Source organism: Coturnix japonica, chromosome 8, assembly GCF_001577835.2.
Source record: "Coturnix japonica isolate 7356 chromosome 8, Coturnix japonica 2.1, whole genome shotgun sequence".
Lineage (NCBI taxonomy): Eukaryota > Metazoa > Chordata > Aves > Galliformes > Phasianidae > Coturnix > Coturnix japonica.
Genome location: NC_029523.1, coordinates 5,247,102 through 5,268,529, shown reverse-complemented (window position 1 = coordinate 5,268,529; position 21,428 = coordinate 5,247,102). Strand labels below are relative to the sequence as shown.

The window sequence follows — 21,428 nt, the reverse complement described above, 5'->3', positions numbered from 1 at the left end:
AAATTTATAGGTCACAACCTCTCCAAAACAGTCCTGATAACATCTAATTAGCTGCCCTGCTGTGCAACTGCATTTTGTAACAGCAAATCCGACCAGACTGGGAGGGAAAAGGGAATTTCTACTTGAACGTGATGGTTTTCATCCAGTTTGGAGATCTGCTTCACTTCACTGCTTTGTGGGATTCCCCCCAGTGTGAATGATCAACAGAGTGGTTTATGAGTTACTGCTGAAATCCACAGCACTTCTACGGGGAAACAACTACAGGGCAGCGTGGATTTACCCTCCTCATTTTAAAGAGCAATACTAGGAATTCTCCCTGCTGCCAGAAGATGGGTGGAGAAGGTAAGGAAAGTTCACATCCCCCAGGGACCCTGCGAGAACCAACTCGGACAATACCTTGAGAAGCATTTCCTTCCAGCTACTGTAGATAGCCGTCCTTAACATGCCTTTACCAGGCAGCCAATTTTCCATCACCGAGTACAATGAGATTTCAAAACACTCACGGAATGAGAGCATAAACAGACACAAACATCCACTTAGTGATATAACAAAAGAAAACAGGGGGCAGAAACCCAAGCGCCAGTATTTTCTATCATATTATAAAACAGCTTGGCATGTTCACTGCCCTCCACTCCTCCTGCAGGTGAGGCAGGCAGACCCCAGGCTGGCAGCATGAAGCCAGAGTGCTCACAACACATCTGAACACCCTTCATAGACAACCAAGGAGAGCTGGCTGGGCACAGCTCATTGCTGGGAGCATTAAGGCAGCTGCAGGCATCCCTGGAGCAGCATGGTACCCCATCCCCAGCCCCCAGCGGATGTCTAACTTTTTGCAAACCTCTGGTGATAAAAACCATGCATGGCATCTTGCTCATTTCCTCCTTTCTACTCGGTTTGCCAAAAACTTGGAGCTCTGCTTTCCCCGCCACATCTACAGAGCAGTACTGTTTGTTCTGCTGGCAGCGACTAACAATGATAATGCACGCTCCTTTGCTGTGTAAAATCCTCTTCAATAACAAAAAATGATATTTTGTTACCCAGTTTTGCCAGCCCTGGAGCAACTAGACACCATAATGAAAAAGAAGAAATAATAAGCCTAAAGTCTCATGTGATTTAAGTCCATTAAAATGCAAGCAGGAATTTCATTTTACCCATCAGTGACCACACTCCACTGTCCCTGAGCTACAACCGCCTCTTTGCAAATCCTCTGCTCTTAAGGAGTCAAGCTGTATGTTTAGGAGCAACCCACCCAGCAAACCTTGCACAACACACGTACGTGTGCATATATATCTCATAAGGACCAACATTTTCCACATTGATCTCCACCGATCACTGAAAAGAACATTCAGTTTCATGTTTGCTCATCTTTGAATAAACAAAGCGAAGGCTGCTGGGCATCCGCAGACAAATGAGACATTACAGATGTAGACAAAACCCATCATCACCCCGAAAGCATTTCTCTTTCAAATTACACAGCCATGCAGGAGCTATTCAGAGCAGAGATTGCTATGTGTGTTTTTAATTCAGGCTGGGCTGCTGGGGACAGGCTCTGGGCTGTCACATTTTCCCTCCATGCATTTGAGGACTCAGAAACGTGTGACCTGCTAAGTCACAAGTCCCTTGAGACAACTTTTTTCCCCTCCTCTTGCACTTGCAGCTTTCATTTCTGAGGCCGGGGTCTGTTCACACACAGCACACCTACCTGGAGGACTGCCATTAAGATAAATACACCTGCATCTAAACAACCACGCAATCCCCCATTGAGCACAAGCTATTTGAATCAAATACCATCAGTGCACCAGCTGGACCCATGTCGCCTTCTGTCTGCAGACTTGGTCTCTTTTTGTCTCAGCACATTGGAGACACACAAGCCTGGAGGTAGAAATGACAGCTGCTACAGTGTGAGCATAAAGCTGGGGGAGGTCTGTGTACAAAGGCCGCACCATGCAGCTGAGCTGTTGTACTCACAACATTCAAAGCACTGCATACACACACAATAGCATTGTTTGGGGGTGCAGCACAAACATCAGTTTCTCTATTAGAGAAATCACACGTATGGGCCTTCACTTCTGGTCATAAGCACGGAGCATTCGTGGAAAGTTCAGAAGAAACCTTACAATGAAGAAAGAAATGCATATATATTTCCTGGAAAGAACATCTTCCCTTCTGCAGCTACTAGAGCACATCCTTGCATAAGGTAACAACCTCTCATCACATACAGCTCCTTGGGCAGATTCTGTGGCTGCCTGTGGGGAGCTCCTAGCTGCTGGAATTACCTCGTTGGTACAGCTATAACAGGGCTGCTGCAGCCACACATCTGCATGAAGAGGAGGAAAAGGAGTCACAAGCACTGCATCAGACAGGGGCAGAGCTGAGTTGGAGGCAGGGATGCTCACTTGTGCACCTAATGATCACCCGAGGAGCTCATAAGCAGGGCACCCACCTGGTTTGGGATGCATACAGGACATTTCTTCCTCTTGGTGCAAGAGAGACAACTCTGCACAGCATTTTACTGACAACGACTGGTTTGCCCTTTCCACATGTGTTATATATAGTACTACCCTGCATACTCTTCTGGGGTACTGGGGTAAATAGCTCAGCCATTTCCTTTAGGTTAGGCTTTAATAGTGAGAGATACCCCTAATACTTAACACCTCTCAGCTCAAATCAGCAGAATGGGAAAGCAATCCTTTCCATGCACATTCCATGAGCCCTCTGGATGGAAGGGCTCTTCACTCTGCTCATCTCACAGGGTGGTGAGAAGGAGCCAGCCCTGCACGTGACAGTGACACATGGCTGGGGGGGAAGTCGTGGTCACAAGTGTGAAAACCAACAGACAGACAGAACAGACAGGCCACATTGCTCCCTGGCAGCTGGTTCATGGTGCTTATTGCAGTTCTCTACCATTTATTCTCCAAAACTTCACCTCTGTTCTGATTATACGAAGGCTCAGCAGATCAACAGGAAGCCACACAAAGGAAAGGACTGTCATTTCAAGACGTTGGTGGCTGAAACCATGCTTGTGTTTTTAATCAGGATACAGTTGGGCTGACAGGAAACCTATGGCCACAGCAGCACAGCCAGAGGCCTGCACTAACACAGAGCTCAGCAGCCCCGGTCTGAAGATTCAGAGTCGTGACAAAACCATTTCTTAGGTACTAGTGCAGCCAGAGCTGATGGAAGCCATGAGGAGGATGCAAACACATGGCAAGGATCAAAAGCTGGCAGATGTTTCCGCAGTAATTCATCAAAACCACATGTCAGAGCATCCCTGTCACTCACCGGCTGTTAGAAAATCAGTCTCAGAAGTGACTACACAAAAAGGGCCTGCACTTTTCCTGTGAAAAATGATCATAAATCATGGACACAATGGGAAGAACACTGCAACCTAAAGTCATTCAGCTGAGGAGGAGTGAGATGCAAGAACATGTCTGACCCTACCATCATCACAACCATGTATGATAACCTCAGAAGATATTAAGATTACACCTGCGAGTATTTTGAAGATGTGATGCAGGAAAGCCCTTCTGTTCCTACAAGCCATATAAAACCAGCTAACGCGAGACAAAATTAAGGACTAGGCCCTGCTCATCACTTACAGTGGACTTAGTGCAGTGCAGCTCCTTGCATTTCACCTTCTAAAAAGAGGGGTTTGTTTGCACTGAGAACAGAAGGAGGAAGAGGAGAACCTGAGAGCTTTGCAAAGTCTCAAGAATGAGATTCAAGCCTCACTCAAAGCAAAGAAACAATAAACCAACACATAACTTTCACCCCCTGCTTCTCAAGCCAATAGACAGCATCAGTGCCTACAACAGCTGAGAGACTCACATGCATTTGAACTGGAGAAATGCACTTGCTCACTACCTGCTCTCATGTCCTATTAAGAACCCAACTCCTTTCTGCATCACTTTTCACACGGCAGCTTTTGAGAGGGATGCTCCTATACCAAATGCATCCACTAAAATGAACAGCAGATTCCCCACGGGGAATAAAGGCAGAGAATGCCTGCTCCCTAAACATAAGCTTCTTTGAAAAACTCATTATTTCAATGGTTTCTTTTTCACCCTCTCTGTACGCAGCATTTTTAAATCCCACTCAAACCAGCAGCCTGCACAGAACTCTCCTGCCCACAAAGCACCAGATGTCTACCTTCAGCCTCCCTCATGCAAGAACAAAAACCACACGGGGGACAGTTGGTTTCAATGCTAACATGTCAAGAGGTTCATGCATTAGCTTGTTATTTATGTAAACAGCTTCCTCCGAAACAAGTGATGTTTAACAAGACTATGAAGTATTTATTCTAGAAGAGTCTAAAGAGCCTTTTGAATAACTACCACAGTACCAGTACAGAAAGCAGAAGGGTAAATAACACTAATTAATTAGTTAGAACAAGCAATCAAGTAATGCTATAAATAAGGGCACAGAATCTTGTGCGTGTTTGTTTACATCTGACGTGCCATTGCTTTGAGTCCTAAATCAGGCGCTGTTAGCAGTACAAATGTATTCCATCACTTGGAGAAACGAAGCAAAGGCCTAAAATGAATATTTCCTAGGCATGGTGACCCTTTCTTTTCTTAAAATAAACTCCAAAGGAAGCTCTGGTTGTTCAGGCACACAGGCAATTCTCATCTCACGCCAAGCTCCATTACAGGCAGCAGCTATAGAAAGGCAAAGCAAGGAGCTTTGCCTGAGGATGATTTCTCCTCAACAGAACTTACCCTGCAGCCACAGAATCCAAGTGTCTCTGAGAGTTAAGGCTCCTATATCTAGGACTGCAGAACCTCAGAGTTCCCCAGGATAGCTGAGCCATGGGATATAGCTCCCCTTTCTGAGCACTAAGGCAAAGATTCTCCCACCAAACCCTTAACTTCTGAGAGCTCTTTCTCCATATCCCCATACTCCCACTCCTTGACTGTTTCTAAGCAAGCAAGCCCTACCTCCCTGAAAAGGAAATCCAGAGGACTAGACGTCTCTAGGACAAAATTACCACTTCCACAGATAATTAATTCCCACGTGATAATTTCTGATTATCGAGGTAATCAGAGATAATATTGCAAGCTCCAGCTGTCAGCCTGCTCTGCACACAAACTACAACACCCTGGCAGTCCCACAGACCACAAAAGCAACAAAAAAAAAGCAACCTGGAATGTGAGACTCTGCCATTCCCCCATCATGATTTCATGAGTCAGAAAATAGCTCCCACAAATACAAATGTCCTCATTCATTCCAGCAGACGTTGAGTTTTGGCTTCAGAAAAGAACGGTCTGGCATTAAGAAGAATGAGAAATCAACAGTCAAAGCTGAAATGAGGGCTACTACCTGCTTAGAGACACCCTTTGTTAAGCATAATTAGCACCAGATGAGAAATTTTATTAGCATCAGATATCACCGCTAATTATTTTCCGTTGTGACCATAAACATTCATCTGCATAGCATTAGTCTATCACCCACAATAAATGATACCATGCCCGTGATGAACCAGGCTTGGGTCGAGATCAAAACCACTTGGGAACAGTGGTGAAATAGCGTTCAAAGCTGCAAAGTGCCAGGAATGCTCCCTTGTGAGCCTCACCCCTCTGTGATGTTCTGAATCTGTTCTGCCAATTAAAGGTTAATGACTTTAAACATAAAGACTAAAGCATGCAACAAAACACATGGGAACATAGATAAACTGACATTTACACGGCACTTAAATGGACGTATTACAGCACAAGCTTAATTGTGTAAAAGTTCCCTAATAAAAACCCCACCAAAATAAACTACTTAATAGGGAAAGAGATTCGGGGGTGGAGGAACATGAGTCAGTAGAGGCACTTCTAAAAGGAGAAAGTGCTTCTAAAAACTTGAAAACAGAAAAGCTGCCCCAGTGAGCAATAAATACTGAATTCCTATTTCATACAGTTTCAAATAGCTGACAAAAAATGGAACAGCTTGGCTTTAAACCAAGTGTGAAAATACAGGTTCCCTCTAAGCCGGTTTATAAGGGAAGATAAAAACACGATATTTAATGACTCTAGACTGTAGAGAACTTAATGAAGAGCACCAAGCTTGAGTAACTCTTGAGTTATATAAAAAAAGAACAACTCCAGAACAGAAAGGATGTAGACTACGCTCTCCGACTCTAGACACAAGAACCCCTCCAAAATGAATTAAAGCATGACATCAAAGTGGTAAGACTTAAACATATCATCATACAAGTGAAAAAAGCAAAGGAAATAATTCTGCAGGAAGCATCGTTACAAAAGCCTTAACAACACAGTGCCCATGGGAAGCCAAATGCACATCAAATACAAGAAACCCTCCCACAAGTTGAGATACAGATAATTGATTCTACTGACGAATCATTTTGTCATCAATCTCCAATTAAACCTGCACTGCTCTGAAATTCAGATAAGAAGAAACGGTGAAATAAACGTTATCTGGGAAGCTGCTCATAAATCCACTCTTAACAGTGTTTAGGGTCGTTAAAGGGTCATTGGCAATACATAGAAATAAAATAGAGAGCAACAGCTCACTGACAACCCTCAGGTCCAAGGCTCTGAGCCTGCATAGCTCCTTCCATACACAGTTACTCTAAGATGGGCAGCAGGGTGCCCCATACCAAAGCAAAGCCCCGAGGAGCAGCTCTCCCCAGGTTCAGCATCCTTTCATTCCCCAGGAGGGGAATGTGCAGCCAAGAAGAGATGAAGCAGTGTCTGAACACGCTTCCTAGACTGTGAGACCAAGTGGAAAATATTTATCCAGATATATATTTTTTTTTCAAATCCCACTTCCCTATTCAAGTTGCCAAAAAAGCAACCGGTCCCCTTTTGGGAGGTAACCATTCCTTGCAAAAGGGAGCTGCTCTTCCCCAGGTTTACAGAGCTCAGTAGCAAAGCAGTAACGCAGAGATCCCAGCCTTTGCAGTTCTGGCACAGAGCTAAAGCAGAATGCAAGAGGACAGGCATGCTTTAGAAGGAAGCTTTCAATTTCTTTTATAGAGTTGATAATCTGTAACTATTTCAGTAGAAAGTGGAAATGCTTGTAATGAAGTTGGTAAGTAAAGGGCTTGGCTCCTTGGACAGGAGACAGAAAGCATGGCTCCAGGTTCTTCTGGTTCAATGCCAAAGCATGCTGCTCACACTGGGCATTCAGCAGCACGTGAAGGGTTCTCCTTGGACAGGATTTCTCCTCCTCCAAACAGATGTTTCCTGGGAGACTTCTGATTGAGCCCTTCCAAGCTAAGCTGCTTGCACACTTTGGAGAAGCCTTATGCCTCACACTATCTGTTGGCAAGTCACAAGTCTGGGCAGACTGCAGGCTTTGTCAGCCTGAGGATTCCCAAATTCTGTCTCCTGTACAGGGAAGCAATCAGTTTTCTTGCATTTTTCCTTTCACAGAACTGCAGGCATGGGAAGATGCCTTCAGGCCATCCAAGCACCAGCACTGCTTGAGGACAATCTGCCCCACAGAACTCAGCCTGTGTGGCGTTTGGTAGAAGAGCTCAGTACTTCTGAGCACCCAGGTTGCAGGTGAAGAACATGCATACAGGTTACATTGCTTTTCCCACTTCTACCTGCAGGTTCTCCCCTCAGACCCAGCCTTGAGCCCCCAGAACTCCCCAGTTTGCCACCAGGCCTCAGGGTGGCTAAGGCAGGCTGAGCCCACAGGCCCTATGAACTCAAGCTTCCTTCAGGAAGAAGGCATCCCATGACAGGGGATTAGCTGTCCCATGACTATATAACCCACACAGCAGCATGTCTTACGGGGTGAATGAGTTCTCTCAAACCTCAGCTGCTGTTTGCTTGAAGAGCAGATGCTAACCCTCCCTGAGCAGGGCCTGTTTGAGGCAGCTCTGCAGGTGACGACAGCACAACCTTGTTTCCCCAAGCACCTTCCTGGCTATGACTTCCTCCCCTGAGACAGTTTGACTTTTAATCTCAGGTCCCATTGTTGTTTCTCAGTTCCTGAGCTGAGAGTCCCTCTGTAAAACCACTTGGAGCTAACCCCAAAAGCCTTCCCACAACCAACACATTTACAGTGCAATGTCCTCTCACATATAACCCTTCTCTGCCCTTTACTTTCCATGAGCACCCCAACAACTTAACTGACCAGCATTTAGGAATGATTAGAGAACCATTTGTTCCAACACAGCACCAGAACAGTGTGAAAAAGGAACTACAGCATGTGCTGCCCTTTAAAGATTGCAAGTGTTTAATCCAAAATACTTCTGTCATATAGAACACCTTCCCAAAATAGCTTGCTGATAAATACATGGTGGCAGAGACCAAACCAACTGTCCAAAGCAACAGAGCAGCTTGCAGTAATGCCAGTTTCTCAGGAGGTCTCAACAACAGGAGGAGCCAAACCAACCCCTTAACGAGATGCGTTCAGAAGCAAAGTAGCACCGTCTCTTCATTTTTTCCCCATGTATTTCACAAGTACTGACAAGCCAAATTCCACCTGAGTGAGGTACTGGAAGAATACAAAGCAATGAACACATGCAGCGACTTCAAACAAACCCTAGGAGACTGATGGAGATAATCCTTCAGTGCTGCTGCTCTATGCTTGTTTTGCATTGTAAACCAACAAGGCTGCTCCCAATACCAAACACAGCCTGTAAATGACACCACCATCACTCAGACCCACTACCTGTGTGGACAAATAATAACAGCAAGCTGACTTACTTATTGTTTTCTTAATAAGGATGGCTCGTCCAGCAGTTTCAAGTAGGTCCAGATGTTACCAGGTTTTAATATGATAATCTGGAGGACTCTGGAGAGCACAGAGGTTTTGGAGAGGAGGAAGGCCTTGCTCCCCTCCCCCAGCACCTCCTTGGTCACTCAGATCAGGCTGGCATCCCACTAGAAAGCTCCATGGAAGACCAAGAGAACAGAATTTCTCCCTTTCTCCCATTTTTATTACATCTATTTTTTTCCTGCTTGATGAGTGTTGTTAACAGCAGGGCAGATTTAAATGGAATCTCAGACTGGCATCTTGCTGACCTCAATCCCAGCTGGCTAAACCTCTGTAACACTGCTGCCCTTGGCATCTAACAGAGAGCAGACATCAATTTAGCTGATTGACTGTAAAACTGTGAATCTGGTATGAGGAACTAGATCCATTCCACTGCCTTGCACACTGGATAAAAGACCACTTTATTTCCCTCTCTCTTCTCCTAGTACTTCATCTACAGTAGCAGGCTTGATACATCCATCAGCACACAACTACTCCTCTGAGGCTGCTGTGCTCACAGGACTGTATGCACCACACACACAGTTCATTTTGGAGAGAAATGCTTCTGCTTCCTCCAGAGACATCTGTTTTAACGGGACCTTCAGGTTTTTAAGCGCATGCCAAAACATCACGCCACTTCTCTATCAGGAAAGGCCTTCCCCCCCCCCCCCGTCTTTTTCTTTAATTAAGGCAGAACAGCAGAAGGTTGCAAATCTTATGTTACCAAACAGCAAAGTTCAAAACCGGTTTGAACAACTATGACACGACATGTAAAATAACTATACACACCTGTAACACAAACAGAACTTAACAGAACACAGTCTATTACCTGTGCACGGGTCAATTTGCCTATTGTCTGTTCTCCACTCCTCCAGTGCCTCACTGGGGGGCTGCTCCCCTCTTCGATTCATTATCTTTGAAAAGCCACTTGAGAGAGTTGAGAAGATGCCACGGACAAAATAGCTGTGCTGCTCACCATCCACAGAGCGTACTGACTGCAGAAAGGGCTTGGCACTCCTGTGTGCAGATTGCGGCACAGGTTCAGACAGGGAACGGTTGAAGGGAACCCGCAGTGATCTGGTCCTTGCCTGGAAGAGCATCTCCGTTGAGTCTTGGTGGAGATCCTCGGCGCTGGTAGCATCCATGCTTGCAGAACTCTTGTCAAGACTCGAATTGTTACCTTCCCCTCTAAGGCTGCCAGAGTGTGCTCTTTTGCTTATCCTCCAGGGAATACGGGGATGCGTTTGCCACCTGTACGCTCCAAGTGCTTTGTCTGGTTCCAAAGCTGTTTGTTTGCTCACCTTCTTGCTTCTTATTTGGTGGTACCAATGATAGTCCTTCAAGGCAGCAGCGCCAGCATCCTGTTCTGACAAAGACCTTCTAAAGGTCCTGGGAGAGAGACTGTAATACTTTTTAAAAGCACTCATCTTCCAGCTCTTGAATTCCAGATCTTAACTTGCATCACTCATCACTCAGGAGTCACATAGCTGTAGTTTCTGGCTCAGCATTTTAATGCCCAAATCATCTTCACTGCTGTGACTGAAGGATAGCAGAGGTTCTTCCTGATGAGCCAGAGCATCAATCCCAGCAATTCCTACATCTCAGCAAGGAGGACAAGCCCTCACCTACAGCAAGCTGCTCTCCAACCATACACTCAGCCTCGCTACGCCTGCTGCTGCTTCCTGCATTGTTGCAGCTCTGCACCGAGCTCTCAGGAAATGACTAAAAGAGCCCAGCCATGAAAACCCACAGTGCTGATCTGCACCAATCACACTTCACTTTTTCGTTTGGTAGACATTAAAGATTTGGTTAAACAAAAGAGAAAAAAAAGAATGTGAAAGTAGAGTCACAGCTTTAGGGTGACAGCAAAGTCCCCAAAAAAGTGTTCAAATTGCAATGTTCTGCTGAGGAGCCATGCACATTATGTTCTTCAGTTAAGTAGCAATGTACATCAAATAGAGCAAGACACAACATAAAGGCAATCCTTAGAGTTTATATTTACCACAAGCACCTCGCATCACCCCAGAGTTTCCTTTTAGAGAGGAGTAAAATACTCAGAGTCATCACAATTGGGTGCTGGAAGCTTCACAGAGCAAAGGCGAGGAATGGAGTAAGGAGAAGGAATGCTGCAACTTAATATAGTGAGAGTGTAAATACACCAAAGGCAAATAAGTAAAGGGGAGGAGAAAGAGCAGCGGGTGGGTGGGACTTCAACCATCCTGCACTGGAGCAGAGGTTGGGAAAGCCTTGAGGCATTATCCTCCAGCCAACAGAACACGATAAAGAGTATCTGTCTTTCTCCCCCCCCCCCCTTCTTTACTTTCATACATCTGGTTGGAATAAGGGTGGACAAAATGCTCCAATCTGCTTAATAGAGAAGGGAAAAAAATCCCCTCGCCTTCTCTACAATTTAAGAAACAGCTGACTGCTTTAAAATCTCATAAAGAAAATAGCTGCTGGTGAACTCAGATCATGCTTGCCAAGTTTTAGACCAGAACACTTAAATCTCAAGTCTACTAAAATCCCTGAAAATAGGAGGTTTATAATGGAAATGCTGACAGACCCTTGGCAATCAAGTAACAATGAAAACCACTTCTCTGGTTAAATAAAATGATAATCTGCTCTGGCAGACCAATAAAGCTTAACTGACCCGCTATGGGATCCTGCCTTTAAGCTTTGACAGCATTCATCAGCCAAAGTACACTCCTGACAGCTGCAGATGCAAAACTTCCTTACTTTTGTATGTGTATCAAAGAGGGTGTCACCACATGGAGGCTATTTGAAGCCGAGACACTGCATTACAAATTCTGCATCAAAACCACTGAAGCTGACTCTCCTTCTCCATTGGAAGTTGTGCTGCTCAGCACAGGCCCTTAATGGTAACACATACCTAAACAAAAGCTTTGCTGCAGTTTCCATACAGGGTAAGGATTCTCCCAGAGGCACAAGGCTGAGTGTGCCCAGCATGACGATGAGATGGAAAGCCCTTGGTGCTGAGGCAAAGACAGTGTTGAACACCCAGACTTAGGCTATTCCTGCTGTTACTCGGTCACTGACTTCCAGCAGTGAATCTTGGTTTTCTCGTAGAGCCTGTGGTCACAAAAGCAGCAGCAGAGCTTTGAACAAATGCTTTGAATTAGCCAGTCTGGTAAAACAGGCTTTATGGAACTTTAGAAATAAGAGTAAGTAAATCTGACAGATGACGCTGTGGTTCATTTTAATGGCACAAGCCACAATCTGCAGAGAAAACTGAGAATGTGGGATAGGTTTCTGGTCAGCCCTGCAAGACTTGCACAAGGTTTCCACTAGCACATCTGCACCAACTTTTGGGAGCACACAAGGGCAGGAGAGGACAACACAGACAGCTGGTGCAGTAGCTGAAGTCTTCCCAGGATCTGTTTGCTGCAGATTTCCAGCATGTTTTGTAGCAGCCACTGAGCTGAGCACTGACATCAAGCGTGTTTTTTGCAACAAAGAACTTGTGAGACCAGAGGATTGGGTATGACCAACATCAATGACTCGGATCAGGCAGTCTACCACCAATTATAGCAACATTATCCTAATGCAGGACTTCAGGCTCACAGCAGCATGGACAGAAGGAAAGCTGAGGTGGGACGCTGACCTTCGCATGCAGCCAGTGGTGATCCCTGCGGGAACCCACAAAGTAAGATTGTTTCACAGCCCTGTTACACAGATCACCCCCATCTCCAGAGTGGGAACATACAGAGACCAGCAGGGCACCAATTTACAGAGTCACAACATGCAAAACCCCTTATGAGTGAACTTCTACTTTAAATCTGTGTTATCTGTGTAGCCAGGGCTTGGGCAGTACTTCAATATGGAACATACACAGAATAAGGAGCTCTAAATAAGACATGTGAGGTTCACACGTTATTACTGTAAAACCACCGACACACAAGTTTGCTTAGTCTACAAACAAGACAATTCTTAAACTGTTAACTCAAATACTTTAGCTTGGGCTCCAAGTCAGGTCAGACCCTTTCTTCCTCCTGCACATCAATCACAGCCAAGACGAGGCCCAAACAAAGCCTTCCTCTATTCTCACCCAACATCACCCAGTCAAATCTGGCCTCGCTCAGCTTCAGCATCTCAGTACCATGTGAGATGCAAGAAGGTAATCCACGTAACAGAGCTGCTTTCTCCTTGATCCGCAGCTCTTATGTGAGAACTCAAGTTGTTTCAGAGCAGCAGCTTATCTTTAGAAGCATTAGCACGGTCAGCTATCACAAAGCAATCACCTTGCCCAGTGACTGCTGGCATACAGCAGAGTCACAAACCACGCAGAGCCACCCACCCTGCTGCCAGCAAGGAAAAATAACTGCACTGGAAGAAAGGAGCTTGTCAATTTGCTGGAACATTTTCACTCATACTCCTGCTTTTATTACCTACTGCATAAAAACATGCTCCTCGGCTGGCAAATTTCCTCAAGAAAGGTGTTTTTTTTCCCCCCTTTGCTATGCTTGCAGATCATTGTGCCACATCATTCATTAAGCCTTTTCAGAAAATTACTATTTTCTTCCTAACAATCAAGTCATTTAATCATCTGATTTGACATGTTTAACAGCATATATTTCACTGTTCCTAGATATCTAAGTAATTTATGCCAAAAATGCAGATTTGCTAGACTGAAATATAACTGTATTCCAGCTTTAGCATTACATTGGGTAAACAATCTTGCCTAAATTTATAACAACATTTCACAGCAAACTGACACAAGCAGCATTACGTTCTCACCGAGCATACGAAGATAATTCTTTGGCAGTGGCCTCCTGCGTGGGAAGTCCTCTCTCCATCATACAGCTTTCCAAGAACCCTACACAGCTCTGCTGCATGGAGCTCAGAGATCCCTCACGCTATCCCTTGTTTAATAAATACCAGCAGCCAATTAAAAATTAATAACAATAACAAGACTGAAAACACAAGCTGCATTGCCAAGCAGCTGGAGGGAAAAACGTGTCTCTGATGACAAAAACTAACTTTCAATGCTGCTTCATGTTTAAATAAAGGCACATGCTAATGCATAACGTTTAGGTTCATCTTTAGTACAGCTTACACCCAGAAAAAGATGAATTGAAACCTTCCACGATTGAACTAGTCCATCTCAAATTAGTTTTGGACCGAGCACAAACTTACCAGCTTCTCATTTTCTACTACATTTTCCAAGAGGGGGAGGTGTAGGCAGAGCAAAGCGCTAATGAAGGAAGAGAAAGCAGCAAACCCTACTGCCATCCATAAAGGCTCATTCTCCACACCTGGGACCTCAACCAAGTCCTCTCCTTGAAATCACAACCACAGAGGTTCAGAAAGTCTTTGGAGAAGACTCCAGGTTACGTTCCCAGCTACCAGGGTTCTTCAGTGCATGGGGAAGCAAATCACATTGCAGCCCCCAGACTACCTAGAAGTGATTGGGCTGGTCAGCCACTCCTGACTTTTCAGCCTGGGTCCCTTTAGATCCTTTCCCCTTCAACACAAGCCCGGCGCTCACTGCACAGGCACTGTCCATGGAGAAGTAATCAATATATAAAGTATAAATCATCACAAAACTCTTCCAGATGATCCAGTTTGACATTTAGCTAAACAGTGCAGCAGAAGACGAAAGATTTTTCCTTCCCTTTAAATTACAGACTTTTCAAACTATTAAGTTTCGTTTACGCAAGGCTTAGTAATTAATGACTTAACATCCCCTTCCCATCCCCTATCACTGACATGCATCTGTTTCCCCCCCCCATTCCACCAACATTTCCTGCAGGTGAACATCACTTCTCCTTGGAAGCACACTCACCCATGCACCTGACTGCTACAGCAAAAGATGGATATCCACCAGCTCAAATCTGCATGGTGGGAAGGAAGGGGGTTCTGCTTTCTGAAGGTAATGAAAAGGCTCTGAACACCTCTGCCCTCCAACCTCCTGGCAAAACACCTGCCACTGCCCTGCTAATACAAACTTAGGAGGAAGTTTTTCCACCCAGAGGGTGGTGATGCACTGGAACATGTTGCCCAAGGAGGCTGTGGATGCCCCATCCCTGCAGGCATTCAGGCCAGGCTGGATGTGGCTCTCGGCGCCTGGCTGCTGGTTGTTGACCCTACACATAACAGGGGGTTGGAACTGGATGTTCACTGTGGTCCTTTTCAACTCAGGCCATTCTATGATTCTATTAAACTCTCCACTTGAAAGTTTCCTGCCTTCCTTTTTCCATGCTGTTCTCGTGATCAGCATGAGAAGCTGCCACAGCTCTGAAAATTGAGCAGAGACTGATAATACTAATTTCTAAGATGCTGGGTTCTGGATCAGTGGCAGGTTAGTAAGAAAATCCCATTTCAGTACATCAAGAATAAACCTGTAGAATGGTGATGCCAGATTCTAATTTCACAAGCAATCTTCTTTGTTGTCGACAAAACAAAGCTCATGCCAAGATTCTAGGGCCATAAAAATAATGTACCTGTAGATGCCAGCCAAGCACATGCAGAGACATAGCAAGCCCACACACAGCTGTGAGCAACAGCACCCCAAGCCAGCCATGTATTTTGGTAACACGTGCTGGTGCAAATAAACAAACATATAACCTGAAGGCAAATACTGGCAACTATTCTGCAGTGCAGAAAGAACAGCAAAAAGATCCATTGGTGTTGACTGGAAGCACTTGCCTCTAATTTACAAAGCTGCAGCTACAGGTCTCCAGGGGGGACAGGCCTGAAATCCTTAGCAATGGGTGACAGCTGCCCTGCAGGGTTGGCTCCTCTGGGCTTATCCATGTGCTATGCTGGGAAGCCACTGACACACACAGGGTTTAAAGGGAAGAGGAAATGCTTCTGAGCTACCGATGCTGAATTTCAGGAAGATAAGAGCATTAACTAACTTCACTGATAATTTTGGCAGGTCCATCTTTTGACCCTTCCAAACAAACAAAACAACCATTCTTATCCTCTCTCTGACATCCACTTCTTCAAGCCTACAGGTTGGGCTTATCACCCCCTTAAGCAACCCACTGATTCACGTTTTTAATGGTGCTGCTTTTCAACAAGCAAATTTACCTTCCCATCCCCCAGTTCTTTTAGAATTGAAGTGTTTAGGCTTTTTGTCAACATTAAAGAAAAAAAAAAATTATCCTTGCAACCTTTTTACTAGAACACAGCACTGCTCAATGCTGCCACAGCATGAATCAAACTAAGTGCAGCCTTAACGCAGCTAAGAGGAAAAGTAATCACATTATTTAAGCATGCTAATGCACAAACATCTCAACAATGGCCTTGGAAACGGTGCTCAAATAGCAGACATATATTCAAGCTTTTTACCCTTTATTTTTACATACCTGTCAAGGACCACATCCTCAGTGCAGACCACTGCAAAAAACCAAACCAACCAGGACCTATCAGCTCTAGCATCCAAATATAGGTTGACTGAAGATAAGGGGAGGAAAAAGGTGGTGTACCTGTCAGACTGACCACCACATCACAGCCCTTCCATGACACCCAAATCATCGCCCTTCCAGATGATATATGAAAACTAGCAAGCTAAAGTGCAACAATTGATAGTAAATCAGAGCTGTGCATGAGTTCCATGTTAAACTTTCATCATATTATAAACTCACAATGCTACTATTGTAGCCATCGCACCAAGCAGAGGAGGCTTCAAAAGGAAGCCATTAATTGCCTGCAGCGTGTATTACTGCCAGGTCAGTGAAATTACCTACCAACAACCAGCAGCGACCAAGTTCATGGGAGAGTTTCAATAAATTACTCTTCTCCCACGCACTCTTGATGTGCAAATAAGCAAACAACACTGTGAGTATATTTCAGGGCTTGTTTTTAGTGACAAAATGAATAAATACAAGTTACTGGCTACTGTGTCTGCTGTGACCATGAGGTATCATTGGTCAACTGCGTTCCATCCTTACCAAGTAGATCAGAATCCTTGCTTGCAATCAGACCTGACACTGAAATCATATCCTGAAGCTTCAAACCATCCACACCAAAAGCAAATATTTGCTGTAAATAAAACACACAAAGCTTGGCTGGCTTTTATAACTGCATGAACAACCACTGAAGCTAGACCAGGCTAACGAGCACGTGGATCCCAACTGCACAGCATTCATGTGTCTCCACTTAGTAACATATCACAGCCCGTGCTTCATAAAAAGATTTACACATACGAAACACTCGTATAGCAGTCAGACATAAAACCAGGATGTAATCAAATCTCCGCTGCTTTATGGCTAAATCTCTCAGGACTTAAATCTGCAAAACTGAACGTGAATAATTGCAGCTATTTTCTAATAAGGACCACATGCTGCAGGAGTGGAGTACACGAGCTTTCAATAGCTCTGCATAATATTTTTGGAGGTATTTCTACTTCAAATAAGCAATCCAGTTCAGCAGAGATAAACACACGCACACATTGGTGACCTTGTTCAAACAATGCCCCGATTAATGCGATAAATCTCATTGCCAAATCTAAATATAGGCTCTTAAGACAAGAAATCCCCCCAAACCAGCAGTGGAGTTTTAGAATGTGACAGCCTTCCCCTATTTACTGTTTACCTCGTTACCCAAATGCCTGTGCAGCTGCAGGAGGCCCTGCAAAGCAGGGGGGCTCTGGCTGCCAGACGCAGTGCGATCTGCACATGCGATGCTCCGAGTGCACTTGGGGCAATTTCAAACCTTGCATCACGCCTCGGGTATGCATGTATTCTGCTTCCCACAGACAGCCCGAATCCTGACACAAGGCAGATAGGCACCGCAGCACTGAGTCACAGCCTCAGAAACAGGGTTTTGTTTTGTTTTTTAAATGAAGGCATGGGGAAAAAAAATAAAATCCCATTCAAAAACCCTTCTGAGTTTCAGACTTCGGGTGTCCGAGCAGGAAATGAGGGGAGGAGGGGGAACGAGGGGAAAAGGAGAAAGTTCTTTGAGTCACCGTTATATTTTTGGAGTATTACTAGTTGTGTTTTGCTGTTGTGCTGCAGAAATTAAGCCTGTGTGAATTAATGCAGCATTATCTTCTCCAGGTTTTTAAGCCCATGATGCAGCATTAACCTAATCTTGGGCTCGGAGCACACTCCCTCCCCATGCCACAGACAGCAGATAGATTTCCATCACAGATACCCCTGGCTGTGGCACACACCCAGCCATGTATTCCTGTTCCACCTTCCTTCCCAAAGCACGTGGGAACATCCACAAGTAGAACTGACCTCATTCATGTTGGGAAACAAAGTCTAAGAATCGAAGACATGGAGCCTGAAAGTTTGATTTTTCCAAAGCCTACTGAAGTACACAGTTCATAACCACAATGTATGGGAAGGAGCAGCACTAAAGCATTTCTCCTCCTTACTAAAAATACAACTTAAAGTACCTTTGCCCTTCTTGATCTATTGTTATCTATAAAAACAAGGCTTGATTTTGCTGGGCAGAGAGAAATCTTTGCCTGCTATTCCCCACCCTACTATAGTTCGTAAAAGTTACACAGCACGCTTATTTTTACTGTTTCAGAACAAATTAAAACTAAGCTATAATGTATGAACTGGTTATCCAAGGAGGCTGTGGATGCCCCATCCCTGCAGGCATTCAAGGCCAGGCTGGATGTGGCTCTGAGCAGCCTAGGCTGGTGATTGGTGACCCTGCACATAGCAGGGGGTTGGAACTGGATGATCACTGTGGTCCTTTCCAACCCAGGCCATTCTATGACATGATTTTTACAAGCTTCTCTCTGCAGCTTTCATTGCTCGGGTTATTGTCAGATCATTCTTTTATCCCCTTTTCTCCACCCCAATGCAGCACAAGCTGCATCTGTGACTTCCCTTGCTAGATACAAGTTGCCACAAGCAGATCAATTATGCACAACTAAAATGACTTACGGTAAAGAAATCATCTGGGGAACAACAAGAAAACAAACCGCAAAGAAACCATATGGAGCTCGACTTATTTATAAATATCTTCAAAAAGCAGCCTGGAAATGTCCCGCCTGGGTGGGTGATGAGCACAGACATGGCATGGAGCAGCAAGGGAAGACGCCAGGAGAACAAGGGCTTTTTTGTTGTCAAGTTCTGTTTTCTCCTTTCCAAAAAAACAAGAACAGTCAGGAAATCCTCCCAGTTTGGTATTCCCACCACTGCCACGACAGATTAAATACAAGGCCTTTGCTTCCTGTCCCCTCCTTGTTGGGATGGAGCAGGATAATGCCAATGTCAGATCTCACAGGAATGCCACAAATAGAGATGAAGCTCTAGATCAGCTTAGTACAAGCTTGGCCATGCTGCCTGGACAGCGTGCAATTTCCTCTCTCAGTTTAACTCAGTTCAGACCTCAGGGTCAGTGAGACACCTCCACAGAGGGTCCTGCAGCCATTGCCATGGCCTAAAGCACAGGGTGAGCACCATAAAGTGCAACCCAGGTGTTCATAAGTGACTCCTGGAGAGTACAGAGAACAGCTGGGAACCACTGAGGCAATCTCCACCAAGGAGCGATCTCCAAGAGATGCTACCTTAGTTGTGGTCAGCCCTTAAATGAGGTCTAGAGGAGGTGGAGTCAAGCTTCACCCCTTCAAGGAGCACAGCTAAATTACTCTCACCTGTGCTCCCACAGCTGACCCCACACTTGCCTCAGTTGGTTAATCAGAGGTTCAGGCTGTGATTACCAATCTCCCATACACCTGGGAACAGAGGCCAAGCCCACCTCACCACAGCCTCCTTTCCTTTTATGAGCTGTACGGAGCAACATCCTTTCATTTTACCAGCAGTCTAAAATAATAATGAAAAATCCCAACAGAAGAAAAGTGGCTATTACTATGGAATGAACTATGGGACAGAAGAGGAAAAAATATCAGGGATAAATCAGAGCTTATCTTCTTAAAATATAAACCCCTCAAGGAACATAATTTCCTGCAATTAACAAGAAGACAATCCTCAAGATAATCCTATACAAAGCACCTTAAGAGTTCAATAAGGCTTCGACTGTTTTATTTTATTCTTCACTTTTTTAAATGCACATATTAATGTTTTAACCAAACCTGTCAAACCTTCTTCTCGGTTCCTCCCTTACAAGCAATGCACACCAGAACTCAAATAGGATGCGTTCTGAGCCAGTTTGTTTCCATCATTAGAGTTAGTTTTCTCAATGGAGAGCTTTAGAGAACTTAACACTTACTTATTTCACTACCAAGATGACCTGGGTCATAGCTTGTTACATTCATAACTTCACTGAGCTTCTATAAAGAGCAACATATTTACCTTCCAGATACAATATGGCCACCAGGTGAAATTAAGTGTCTTACCAACAAAGTCTGGGACTCAGGTTCTAACAGACTAACTCTGTCTCACTACCCAAAAAGCAACACTAACATCATGTATCAGGATTAAGTTCTTAGTACCAGAATTGTAATACAATGGAAAGTGCAGCAATGATATCAAAGTAGCAAGGCCCTAGGCCACATAAAGTAAGGGTTTAGCTCAAACACAACAGCCATGGGCACAAAAGCAAAAGGCCACTTACCTTCAGAGGGCCTCAAATACACAGAGATCTCCAACAAGATGCCCTTGCCTCCACTGCCAGCCCTTAAATGAGCTCTGGGCAGGGGTGGGTCCTGGCTCCATCCCTTCTGGTCACTCAGGTACATTGCATACACCTGAGCTCCCCTGGGCTGGCCCTGCCTTCCACCAGGTGCTCCATCACTGCTTCAAGCCCTGACTTAGCATTTCCACTTCCAAAGTGCTTCAGAACAGCCAAATTATGCTCTCTATATTTACAACCCTGCATTAAATACAGATTTACAAATCCAAAATGCTTTATTGACACCAGGCCCTTGCACCCTGCAGAAGCTCTGGCTGCAAGGCTGTCTTGATGGGAGCATTTTGGTGCTCCGAGCTTTTTAAACCTTTCAGTTCAGTGACTGCAAGTATACAAACCCACCATTTAGGAAGGCTCATGAGAGGAGCCCATACCAACAGTGAGAAAGCACAAATAAACCCACTTCGCTAATGAAATCAGTCTACAGCGGAGTTTCAAACCCACAGAAGGTTTTCAGAAATAGAACAGGATTTATACAGATTGCACATCAGTTCCTTACTCAGAATCCCATTATCACATCCACTGGAAGCAAAGTTTAGTTTTCCATCTGTTCTATTCCACTACTTACTGATTTTCTTCCCCTGTTACTTCTTCCCTCTGCTCTTCCCACCTGACAGCCCTCAAACACAATCAATAGATGGATCAAACCAAAGGGCCTTTTCTGTTGCATTCACTGCATTTTTCACAGCTCAACAGCTCATACTCATTCCATTCCAATCCAGAGGGAATTTGAGAGATTATGTATTGCTGAAATTAACAGGAGCGTTCATCCATAACATGCATCTTTGATTTCAGCCCATTTCTAAAGGTCCTCCTTAAGATCACAGCTGCCGACTATCAAATGAACTGTAAATCAATAGATACCACAAGCAGACAAAAAAATACAACAAACCCAGTCTAACACCAACTCATATTTTCTCTTTTTAACACCTTTTAAAGCCAGCAATGAAAGCAATGCAGAAAGGAGAGCATCAGCTCCTTTACTATGAAGACCTCTACATTTTGCACGGTGTCATTAAGGGAATTTCTGAATGAACCAGAAGGTGGCAACTCTGGGGTAATTCTGGCAAGGGAAAAAAAAACACCCTGCTCTCACATCCTTTTCTATTATTAAATGTGATACAATAGGATTC

General features: G+C 44.6%; 1 protein-coding gene across 8 annotated transcripts in view; it reads right to left on the bottom strand.

Moving 5' to 3' along the window:
- The window catches only part of RASAL2 (RAS protein activator like 2), a 138,215-nt gene that overhangs the window by 85,041 nt on the left and 31,746 nt on the right, over positions 1-21,428 (bottom strand). For 2 of the 8 annotated variants that reach the window (XM_032446263.1, XM_032446265.1), the window contains exon 1: positions 9,545-10,827. The exons of 4 other annotated variants lie outside the window; for them this stretch is intronic. In XM_032446263.1, coding sequence (XP_032302154.1) covers positions 9,545-10,142 — 598 coding nt within the window. In that variant the 5' untranslated portion in view covers positions 10,143-10,827. Of the gene's footprint in view, positions 1-9,544; positions 10,830-21,428 lie in introns of those variants that run through there. 2 more of the 8 variants (XM_032446262.1, XM_032446264.1) reach the window with 2 other exon arrangements.